Source organism: Alnus glutinosa, chromosome 1, assembly GCF_958979055.1.
Source record: "Alnus glutinosa chromosome 1, dhAlnGlut1.1, whole genome shotgun sequence".
Lineage (NCBI taxonomy): Eukaryota > Viridiplantae > Streptophyta > Magnoliopsida > Fagales > Betulaceae > Alnus > Alnus glutinosa.
In genome coordinates, this window is record NC_084886.1 from 44,640,371 (window position 1) to 44,652,653 (window position 12,283).

The 12,283-nt window shown below is 36.2% G+C and overlaps 1 protein-coding gene across 7 annotated transcripts in view; it reads right to left on the reverse strand.

Moving 5' to 3' along the window:
• Window positions 1-5,851: 5,851 nt before the first annotated feature.
• Window positions 5,852-12,283, reverse strand: part of LOC133852002 (cysteine-rich receptor-like protein kinase 25) — an 11,863-nt gene continuing 5,431 nt past the window's right edge. For 2 of the 7 annotated variants that reach the window (XR_009895879.1, XR_009895881.1), the window contains 2 exons: window positions 10,636-10,782; window positions 9,870-10,267 (listed from right to left, as the gene is read on the reverse strand). Coding sequence is in view for 3 of the 7 variants with exons in the window: in XM_062288674.1 (XP_062144658.1) it covers window positions 6,446-6,505; window positions 10,152-10,267; window positions 10,636-10,777 (318 nt within the window). In the remaining 4 variants the exon portion in view is untranslated. Of the gene's footprint in view, window positions 6,506-7,354; window positions 7,575-9,868; window positions 10,268-10,635; window positions 10,783-12,283 lie in introns of those variants that run through there. The other 5 variants (XM_062288674.1, XM_062288657.1, XM_062288665.1 and 2 more) reach the window with 5 other exon arrangements.

The following is a 12,283-nucleotide window of genomic DNA, read 5'->3' on the forward strand; positions in this document are numbered from 1 at the left end:
CACACAGCGTCTGTATACGGTTTTTTCCTCCGCCCCTCACCGTGTTCTATGTAACTTTTGGAAAGGTTTTATGATTGAAATTTTCAAATCTAGATCTACTCTCCTTCTTCGATTTTTACATGACACGCTCCTCACCAACGGGTTCTCCGGCGTCCCCGGCTTCCACCGATGGTCTCCAGTTCCTCCACCGCCGCCTGCTTCCCGGCACGTGGCTTGCACGCTCCAGAGCGTTCCTCGTTCTGGCCAGCGCGTGGCCACCCCGTTTGATCCTACCGCTTCCCACCACTTCGGCCACCGGTGGTTCCGGGCGAAACCGGTGTTTCCTGTTGCTAAGAGGCCTCCTCTCGGCGGCGTGTGTTCCTCACGCGCCGTCACGGACGGCTCCCCCTGCTACCGGACGGCTGTTGTTACTGTTTATGTGTTTATTTCTTTGTTGTTTTTTTGGGCTTATTTGTTGTATCCCTCTCCCCCAGTTTACCCCTGTTTTTGTGTTTGGGTCCTTGTGACTCAATACACTTGTGATATCACCTTTATTGGTGACCCCGACTTTGTGGCATCAGTGCCTCGAGCCAAAGGGCCCGCATCTTCGGAAGCATTGCCCCCACGTACTTTCATTCTTAGTTTTAAATTTGGGTTGCCCAAACCCTCCTGTTTTTGTTCTTTTAAATTTTCATTGTAATAGTTTCTGATGTACTTATAAAATATATATATATATATATATATATATATATATATATATATATATATATATATATATATATATATATATATATATATATATATATATATATATATATATATATATATATATATATATACACGTAATTTATTCAATATTTGTTGTTTTAACTTAAATTAAATTAGTTGTTAATCACTAAATCTCTCAACATTATTGTTGATACAGTTTTCGGTAAGGTGACGTGTTGTCTTGTGATTCGATGCCTAAGTCAGTTCAAACTATTTATTTTCTGGAGAGTATCAATAATCTCTCAGAGCTTAGAGAATCTGCCTGTCAACGATACCTGGCGTAGTGGTCTTATTTATACGCTCACAGTTTACAGTTATAAAACTGCTAGAATACTTGGAGCATAATTTGATTAGGAATCTGAGTCCTAGATCACATAGCCTTTAATCTTATCTTCATAGAATTCAAATTTGGTAGTAGAGTCCAAACTGTATATGACACTCTCTTTAGTTAATGTCATTCTATTAGGTACCTTATCCCATATTTGATGTGATAGAAGTCTATCTTGATATGTTTGGGATATGCGTCTTTTTGGAGATAACGAATGGTCTTGTACTTAGGTCTGATCTGGCCGGGCTGACCTGATGGGCTCGACCCCCGATACTACCTTAGGCCCACGTGTCTTTGGTGCTAATTATTTCTCCAACAATTATGGATGGATCCAAGTTGACCTACGAATAGCTAATATACATATATATATACACACACATTGTGTTTTCTTAATTAAAAAGCTTAAAGAAAAAGAACTACGAAAAACAATAGTCTTAATTACATCTAAAATTAATCATCAAACATTAGCCCAGTAGTTGAAGCTTGCCGAGGCTTGGACAGGAGTTGCTTTTAAATAGACCTCACTCTTTCTCTATTACCCCTAAATTATGCTCCCATTGCAAGGACGTGTCAGATTCAATGATGCTGCTGTTCATGAAAAATGCCGACGGCGAAGGTACAAGAAGAGTAATGGTGGAGTTTTAATTACATCTAAAACCTATAACTCTGATGGCCGGAGGTCTTTATGTAGTTTGATTGATGAAAATCGAGGAAAAGAAATAAATTGTTTAAGGTTTAAAGATGTTTAGGAACTTCTCCAAGGACAATGAAAAATAGCCTCCAGGTGTTGTGAAAGTCGTGGCTGATGAGACTTATGCTCCGTTTGTTTCGACGTAAAATGGTTTCCGTCGTAAAATGGTTTCAGGGAAGTCATTTTTCAGGAAACCATTTTCCGTCGAAAGCATTTTCCGGTGTTTGGCGCGTACGGAAAATCGCAAATATTTTTTTTATATTTTTATTCAATCATATTAAGTTATAAAAATCAATTTTTATTTACAACATAAAAATATTAATGTAAAATAATATAAAAATCATCGATGACGAGATTTCGTCATTGACCGACTAGATTCTGACTATTTTCACCTGATTCCGGCTAATATAACTAGAATTCGAGATAAAGGCCGGAATTCGGACAGTTTCGTCGAAATATGGGATAGCCGGATTCCGGCGAAAGTGGCCGGATTCCGGCACAAAAGGCCGGATTCCGGCCATCTGGCCGAATCTGGCCAGAGAGGCCGGATCCCGGCAGGCTGGCCGGATCTGGCCAGATCCGTCCGGCCAGCTGGCCATTCTGGCCAGAGCCGGCCGGGAACCGGCCTCCCTGGCCAGGGGCGGCCGGGATCCGGCCTCCCTGGCCAGGGCCGGCCGGGATCCGGCCTCCCTGGCCAGGGCCGGCCGGAATCCGGCTCGCTGGCCAGATCCGGCCAGATGGCCGGAATCCGGCCTTTCTGGCCAGATCCGGTCAGATGGCCGGAATCCGGCCGGTCTGGCCAGATCCGGCCAGATTGGTCGCCGGAATCTGGCTGACCGGATTCCGGCGAAGGTGGCCGGATTCCGTCGCCAGATTCCGGCGACATTAACGGATGTTGGATTCCGATACCAGCAATATTTCGATGGTGGTCGGTTGCTTGAACGTGAAGGTCGACTGTGCCGTTTAAAATAGATCGACTGCGTCTGGCGTCTTCGGAAAATGATTTACGCTTTTAAAAAGCGTAAATCATTTTCCGAAATTTACTAAGCATTTTTGGTCAAACAGAAATTATTTTTCGGTTGACTATTATTTTCGCCCCTACCAAACACCGGAAAATGCCGAAATCATTTTCCGGAAATCATTTTACGCCGAAACAAACGGAGCATTATATAGATCTGGAGAAAACTGAGGTTTAATGAGTGAGTTAAGAAATAACATTGTTTGAGGCTATCGCGGTCAAATGGAAGTAAGTTTCATTCAAACAGGAACTTATCATAAGCGGCGTTCAAAATGGGTTCGAATATCATTGCAATCAAGTGTTTCGAATTTGAGTTAACATCATCGCGTTCAAACCTGCTTCGAATGTGAGTGTGATTGGAGCATTCAATGACCCTTTGTGAAACATTGTAAATTCAGTCTTGTTAGAACTTGGAGCGGTTGCTCTTGTGATCGAGCCTTTCGGAAGCTTGAAATTTTAAAGCCTTAAAGTCCTCCGTTCGAATAGCTTTCGACTGTGACTGCAATCGGAGTATTCCAAAACTCGATTTTTAGGCATTGTTTGATTTGCGAAACAGACTCTTGGAATGAAATGATTATTTATATAAAATAGTTATTCTTTTGTTTAGCAATTAATGATCTATTCATTGGAATATTTATTCTAATTAAAGTAGGGAAAAATACACATAACCCCTTCAAACTACCACTTAATTGTCAATGTACCCCCTAAACTACCAATTGTGTCAATGTCCCCCCTTAAACTACCAAAAAATGTCAATGTCCCCCTTAAGACCAACAAAAAGACAAAATGACCTTAATTTTTTTTGAATAAGACAAAATATCATAAATTCAAAAAATTAAAACTAGAACTAAAAAATTAAAAAATTAAAAATTAAAAACTAAAATTAAAAATTAAAAAAAACAACCAAAAAGGAACAGTTTTTTTTTTATTATTTTTTTAAGAAAAACAAACAAAAAATAACTGAAATTTATTTTTTTAAAAAATAAAAAATAAAACAAATGAAAAAAAGAAAAAGAAAAACCAATTTTTATTAAATTAAAAAACGAAAAAGAACAAATTTTTTTTAAAAGAAAAAAAAACAAAAAACAAAAAATAACAGAAATTTATTTATTTTTGTAAAAAATAAAACAAATTAAAAAAAAAAAGTTTTTATTAAAATAAAAAAACGAAAAAGAACAATGTTTTTTTAAAAAAGAAAAAAAAAGAAAAAAAAACAGAAAATTATTATTTTTGTTAAAATAAAAAACAAAAAACAGTTTTAAATTTTTTATTATTTTTTGGAAGAAATTTTTGTTATTTTATATTTTTTTAGTTTTATTTTATTTTAATAATTTTATAAAGGACATTTTTGTCATTAGGGGGACATTGACAATTTTTGGTAGATTAGGGGGGGACATTGACACAATTGGTAGTTTGGGGGGTACATTGACAATGAGGTGGTAGTTTGAGGGGGTTATGTGTACTTTTCCCATTAAAATATATATTCTCTTGCGAAGAAGAATACCTATTCCTCTAATTTTTTAAATGAATAACTATTCTTAAAAGAATAAACTACATTTTTCAGGAAAAAAAAAAAAAAACTACTCATTATTTTATATCTTTTCTCAATTTTTTTTTTCAAAAAGAAGAACCATTATGATGAGTAAGGAGTCGGGGGTGGTTGCACCGCCCCTAGAATGCCTCGTGGTGGACCCTTGAGGATTTCCGGGGGTGGTGCGACCACCCCCGGAGCATTTGGGGGTGGCCGGCCACCCTTGGCTCTTTGGTTGTGGGTCGCCGACCACCCCGGCCACCCACTGGTTTAAATAATAATAATAATAAATAAAATAAAATAAATTTAATAATAATTTGAGTTTTTTTTTTTAAAAAAAAATGTGTGGGATTTTTTTAGTAATTTTGATCAGATTCCAATTAAAGTATATGAGTTGTTACCAAACTAAAGAATATGAATAGCCATTTCATTCCACTCTCTTTTATTCTTAGTAATAACTATTCTCAATTTTTCAATAAAATACTCATTTCGTAAACCAAATAAGGCTTTAAAGTTTCTTGATGATCTAGTTCGAATGGCATTCGATCGAGGTTGCGAACGGGCTCTTATAATCTTCACTTTAAACCAAGTTTTGAACTTCAATTTAAAAACCACTTGGACCTTAAGCCTAAACCTAACAACACGTGCAACAAGTTATGACATTGAAATTTGCAAACAAAGATATATAAAACGCAACAAAAGTAAAAGTGCAACCTTACCAAAAATGAAGTGATCATCAAGGCTTGTATTTGGCATAAACTCGTAAATTAAAAGCCTTTCATGAAAGGGCCAAACACGCAGAGCTGAACTAAGGGATAAGCTTGTTTGGCATTCTAAAGGGCCACTCGAAACGGCCCACGAATATAACCGATATGTGGTTAACGGCAATCTATTTCGCACTGTGGTCCAAGATGAAGGAAAAAAAACCCAAAACAGTGGTGTGTGTGTGCCAACAGTTGATGACGATACCTATTATGGAAAGCTAACTCGAATAATCGAAGTAGAGTATTATGACACGACGAGGTATGTGCTATTCAAGTGTGATTGGGCAGACATTAGAAAGGATAGGGGATGGTCAGAGGATGAGTATGGTATAAAACTTGTGAATTTCAAAAACCTGATACATACGGGAGAGAAGATTTCGGATGATCCATACGTATTATCTTCACAAGTATCACAAGTATACTATGTCCGTGACGACAGGAACCCAGACTGGTGTTGCGTATTAAGAACTAAGCCAAGAAACGTGTATGACATTGGTCAGGGGGAAGGGAACAATGATGAAGGTCTCAACTATCATGAGAGTGAGCCTTTGAACTTGAACATTAATCAGGATCCAAATGATGTTGACTATCTAGATGTTCAATGTGCCCGTAGCGACGTACCTGCAATCGAAGTAGTACTACCACAATAAAAGTAGCATGCATGTATGACTATTTATTTTTCAATAAACATAAGACTGATTTCAAATTATATTAAACATGTTGAGCGGTTTTTATATTTCCATGTGATCTGATACTTTATTTATTTGTGTATTTTGTAGACCGATATGGCATCATCACCTCCGAGGAAGAGACTTTATACGCGGATCCCAACACGACTTTTTACACCTGAGGCACAACCATCTCAGTTTGTAGATGAGATGACACATGACACTCGCCTACCTTCTTCGAGTGCATTTATTGAGGAGCCCGTACTTGACAGCCCACATACGCCGTCGGATACGGCCAACACTGGATTTGCAGAGTCTCCTCGTGATCTTGATACTCCAATAGTGCCACATTTGGATGACACGACACAAGGTCCCAATTCTGGCGTATTTATTGGACAGTCGACAAGTCCGTACGATAGGTAGGTGTATATGTGTGTGTGTATATATATACATATATAATTTTTCTAATATACACATGTAATATTGTTTCTAATATTTGGCATCTGTTTAATTTAAATACAGATACGGATGACAATTTTCACATAAGAGATGTAGGCTCTCCAAATGCCCTTTGGACAATACCCATCGGAGAGAAGGTTATAGTCGAATTTAATGGAATGTTGCAGCCAATTTGCACGAGTGGGTTGAAATTTCGCCGGCTAGGAGCGACATATGTCCGAAGTGGGAAGTTTGTGGGGCTAAGCGCTCCAAACTGGAGGACGGTAAATCCTCAAGCTAAGGAAGACATGTGGGCCGCCCTGATGGTATGTAAAACAAGTTAGTTATAGATTTATTACGTTGAACATATATTACATGTACATAGTATCTAATTGGTTTTTTTTTTTATTAATTTATAGAAAAAATTTTACATCATGCCTGATGCACCGATTGATGCGATCAAACGGATCACAATGATGGACCTCGGGCATAAGCGAAAAAATTTCAAGTACAGGGTGAAGAAAGGTTTTAATATACAAAACAGTGATACTCGCGAATCAATTATTGACGCGACGCCCAACATCACAGAGTTTGATGCAGAGGACATCGAGATTACCATCGACACATGGTTGACTCCGGGAGATAAGGTAATTATAACAACAAATGTCACTAATTATTAATATCATATGTCTTTCAACTTTCAAAAATGCATGTTACCGTATTTGTTTATAACAAAAATTTTGTAGGTAAGAGCTGAAAAGAATAGACAAATTTCCAAAAGCAACAATAAGATATTTCATACATCTGGCTCGAAAAGCTACGCCAGAGTCGCAAAAGAGCTAGTATGTTTACTGATAGAATTTGGGGTTGATTTCACGTTCTCACATTCATGATTAACTTTGGTTAATTTATAATTTTTGTTTTCATAGGAGATATCAAAGCAAACGCCACCAACCCGAGCTGAAGTTTATGTAGTAACCCACACAAAAAGGGATGGGGCGCCTAGCACTCAAGCAGCTTCGGAGACGATTGTACGTGCTTAACGTAGTGATTTAATTTGTGTTTTGTTGAATTTATCATATATATTGAAATAGTATAAGTATTTACCGAGGCAATTAAGTGTTTACTAATTAAAACATTTAATATATATATATATATATATATATATATGTTAGGACAAGCTTAAGGAGCTGATAGCCGATGACACTGCAAGAACGAACCCTGTATATCCGCAGGGTTCAATACTGTGGGCCGAAGATGATGCGCTTGCAATGGCAATGGGAACAGCAGAATACTCGGGTCGTGTTTGTGGAATGGGGCTTGGGCCACTACCGGTTAGACCCACTTTTCGCTCACCTGCATCATCAGCATCACGCTTGTCCCAAGAAGCTGCATTCAATAATCGAATAAATGAAATGATGGAAAAATGGGAGGAAGAAAGGAGAAAAATGAATGAACGATTGGAGGAAGATAAGAGAAGAGCGGATGAAGAGAAGAGAAAAGCAGATGAAGAGAGGAGAAGAGTGGATGAAGATAGGAGAAAAACAGATGAACAGATTGCAGTACAGAGTCGAGTGATAGAGAATATGCAAAAGATGATTGAAAGTTTTGCGTTCGACAATGCAGCACTAGTGGGCAACACTTCCGCTACGCAAGACACTGAGTCACCTAATGTTGTGAGGGTGAAACCTTCAATAGCCAGTCAACCAGGTTAGCTAACAACATGATTAACTAATTAACAAAGTGTAATTTTTTAAATTTATACGGTTAAAAATGTTATGTGTATCGTTACTAGTTTCCTATATATATATATATATATATATATATAGTTGCGTAATGTACATTTTATCTGAATCACTAAATGTAGGTGTCGTGCCCTCGACCCCGAATGATGATTCGCATGAGAGACCGTCATCACATACATTATCTTGATATAGTAAGTGACAATACTGTTAAGACTGTTTTGTCATTTAAAGTGTATTTCTTATTCTATAGACGTATAAACTTTTGATTTGTTTAATGTATTTACTTATATCTTTTAAAAAAATTTGTTTGAGGCTTCTAGGCGGTTTGAGCATGGTTGTGTAATAGTATGGTAGACTTATATAGCAGCTCTAGTAGTTGTTGGGACCATGTTACAAGTATTTAGCAATGCGATTGTTTTTATGCTCATGACATTCTAGGTGCTTCGGCCAATGGTGAAGAAGTTGTATGGTAATTATTGCAATAGCAACTGTGGGTGCTCTTTGGGTTGTGTAATGTCTTTTGAAATTCTGAAGGACATGGATGTTGTAGTTGTTGAAATTCTAAAGGAAGTAGAGTTCAATACTATAAGTAGCGCTTTTATGCAGCATCACAGATTGATTTGTTTAAGTTTTGTCATGTCATTCTAAAATATACTATGTCACATGCAGGCAACTTTATCTGATATTCTCAGGCTACTTGGTATGGTTAGCCTTTGTTTATTTGTGGTGATGAAGATGGATGTGGAATGGACTGAGTTCGATTTGATTCCGAGGTTGTTTTGAGACCGGGGCGATTTGTTTGATCAACAAGATATTTCTAGAGTGTCTTTACAATAGGTGGCAGAGATGTTGCCCTAGTGAGAGGAGTTCCAAGTATGAAAAAACCTATGGCCAATGCTTGGAGCTTTTCACTTCCTTGAGGCAAAGTGAGAGTTTTTATTTATCAGTGGTGACAATAGCAACTGTGTGTGCATTCTCTTGTGACATCTTTTTTCTTTGTTTTTTACTGTTGAAATGTTGTAGTTTTCTTGTTTTTTCAGATTTTGATGTCAAGGGTTGTAGTTGAAAATGAAATTTTATTTGTAGGTGAACACAATTTGAAAGTGCTTTCTTCTTTAATTAAGATTTAGATTTCCTTATAACATCCATTTTGTTCAGGTTATAAGAACGCTTTTTTCTGCATTATATTACACCTTACCGTCTAGAAATTGGGGTTGAAGTACCAGGTATTAACAAAAGTGAAAAAAATAATGATTTAATTTTTTTTTAAATTTTTTTTAATTGTTTTGAGTCGTTTTAAGTCCTAAACGAATCCAATCATTTTGAGTCGTTTTGGACCTAAAGCGTTTCAAAACGATTTGAGCCGTTTTGAGTCCTAAACGGGTCCAATCATTTCGAGTCGTTTTTGGACCTAAAGTGTTTCAAAACAATTTGAGCCGTTTTGAGCTGTTTTAGACGCAAAACGGCTCTAAACAATTTGAACCGTTTTAATAAAACCGTTTCAAATAGCTTTGAACCATTTTAGCCAAAACGTCGGAAAACAATTGGAGCCGTTTTGATTAAAACGGCTAAAAACGTTTTGTGCCGTTTTAAACAAGAACGACTCTAACCGTTTGGAGCCGTTTTGGATCTAAAACGGCTCAAAACCGTTTGAGCCGTTTCTGTTTAAAACGGCTCCAAACAGTTAGAGCCTTTTTTGTTAAAATGGCTCTAATTAGAGCCGTTTTAGTTAAAAACGGCTCAAAACCTTGATTTCCATACCCCATGTTCTAAGTCGTTTTCAAAAGGCTCAAAAAAAAGGGCTTAAAAGGCCATTTTTTTTTGTAGTGTCATTTCCTTTCAAGAGAAGCCTAGGAGCCTCACTAAATTCCGGTGTTGAAGGTTGGCTACTAAGATCGAGGACTTTATTCTTAAATTCTAGATCTCCTTGTCTAGAATCTCTTGACAATATTCTTTTCACAGCTATAATTTGTCCATAAAATATATGTATTAGAACAAAGCTTATTAATTAACACTTAGATCCTTATATTATGAGAAATCAAATTGTCCTCATAATATATATAGCAAGTATCACGTAGATCCTGGTACTTGAGGAAGCACATCTGTATCACTACAGCACAGTGCACATATATTTTCTAATTTTGTTACTTAATTTCAAGTTCTAACATTTTGATAACAACTAGCTAGTACGTACGTACAATAAACAGATTTCTTTTCTTACTTTCTGGTTTCTCCCTTGGCTATATAGCTTCCTCACTCTCAAATAGATGCAAATGGAGATGATTAATACCACAACTATAATGATGACGGTTCGAGAAAATTTGTTACTCTCCTTTCCTGCAAAACCCAGTAATATATATTCACAATAGAGCATTCTGAACTTGACGAATTTATGCAGGTAAAGTTATAAGGAACGGTACCCCCACCAAAGAAAAAAAATAATCCCCTCTTGAGATAAACAGGGAAAAGAAAAGAAAAAAGAAAAGGCTAATTAAATATGATTATTCCTGAAAAACTTTAAAAATTAATTGAACATCATCCGTTATACACGATTGTCATACAACTGGCCATGGTGATGTAACAATAAAAATTATTCTTGATTTTCTTTTAACAAGCTTTTGCTTATGTAAATGCCGATTTTTATTATTACATCATCCTAATTGTATAATAAATAGCTCTATAATTAATTATAATGACTTGGATACCTTTTGTTGAGCTGATATTGGTTGATGGTGAAGGAGATACTTCTGGTGGAGGTGATGGTGGTGGCGCATCAGCTATGGGGTCATAGAAGCGGTAGACCTCAAACCTAAGATTACAGCTGAGTATAAAAACTCTCCCACCAAGCTTCCCTTCACAACAAGACGTAATATTTTCAATAGCCCCAAGCAAATTAAACAATGTTGGAAATAATTTTGGATGGTGCACAAAGTTCATATTGAAATAAAATAATATCAATATGAAAATTAAAAATTAAATAAATAATTGTTAAACAAATAATTGGTTGAAAATTATTATTGATACTAGACCATATTGATCCGAAATAATAATAATAATAAAAAAATAAATATTGTACAAGAGATTAACATTAAATTAAGGAAAGATCTCACAATGCTATAAAATCACGCAAGAAGAGCGTTGTCCTTAAAGATTGATTCGTGCCTCCTGGAGTGTATAACTCGGTGTCATCGGATCTCTTGACACGCAACCTCCCAGGATTAGACTATAGCGTCTATCTTTGTTAAGGACACACTTCCAATAACGAAGATCAAATAGAACAACCATTTGATCAAAGTGGATGGGGGACTTCAAAATATTTTTTCTTGTAGAAAAAATATTAATATAACAAATAGCTTCTTGGCTTAATACAAATTCACTTTGGAATAAACTACACGCTGAAAAATATGTTGGAAGCCAAAGAAAAAATAAGTTCTCAAATACTCATTGGGAACTTAATATATATATGAAAAAATGAGCATTAGTTTTTTCTTTCTCTTTAATGACCAAGACAGGAGTTTTAATCACCAACGGTAAAAAAAAAAAAAAAAGTTTAAAATATTAATAGTCAAAAACCGTTTAAATGTTAATGCATCTTAATGACCAAACGATTAAAGCAAGATTTAATGATTTGTAAACACCCAACAATTATATTTTGAGATTTTATGACTAACCATCATAATTATTTAAGAAAAAAAAAACGGCCAAAACACTTTAAAACCAAATTATTAAAATTGATTTTTCTTCTTCATAAAAACTCATAAACATTTTGAGAAACGGTAATATGTTTTAAATACTTTAAAAAAGAAATAATGTTTGTAACAAATACAACAATCCCCCACATGTTACAAACACTATAATATAAGGAGATTGAAAGCATGCATCAATGTGGTACTCGAAGGTTTTAACCGCACCTAGGATAAATAAGTAGGAACTTAATGAATCGTGGTAGAGTTAAACTCTTTTAACCAAATTCATAAGTTGACCAAACTTATCACCCACATAACTTTCTCTAAAAAAATTGGGTTGTTCTATAGCGGGTTGGCGCCTTATACAGGCCATGCGCCCCTAGGTTTCATGATCGCTCTAGAAACCTACCCTAGTCTCATAGGAGGCGGCACCACCTCCACACTCACATAGGTGGCATCTATCAAGAGTGTGTATAAGGAACACCCCATCCCAACATGTAGGTACTATGGATCTATTAAGAGTTTTTTTAAACTCATCCTTAATCACTCTGCATCTTGTACTGTCTTAAACCATAGGGATGGACTCATCACTATCTTCTCAACAAGATAATGGATAAACATAGAATGACAGCACCTCAACATGATCACTTGTGACTTCGTTTCCCAT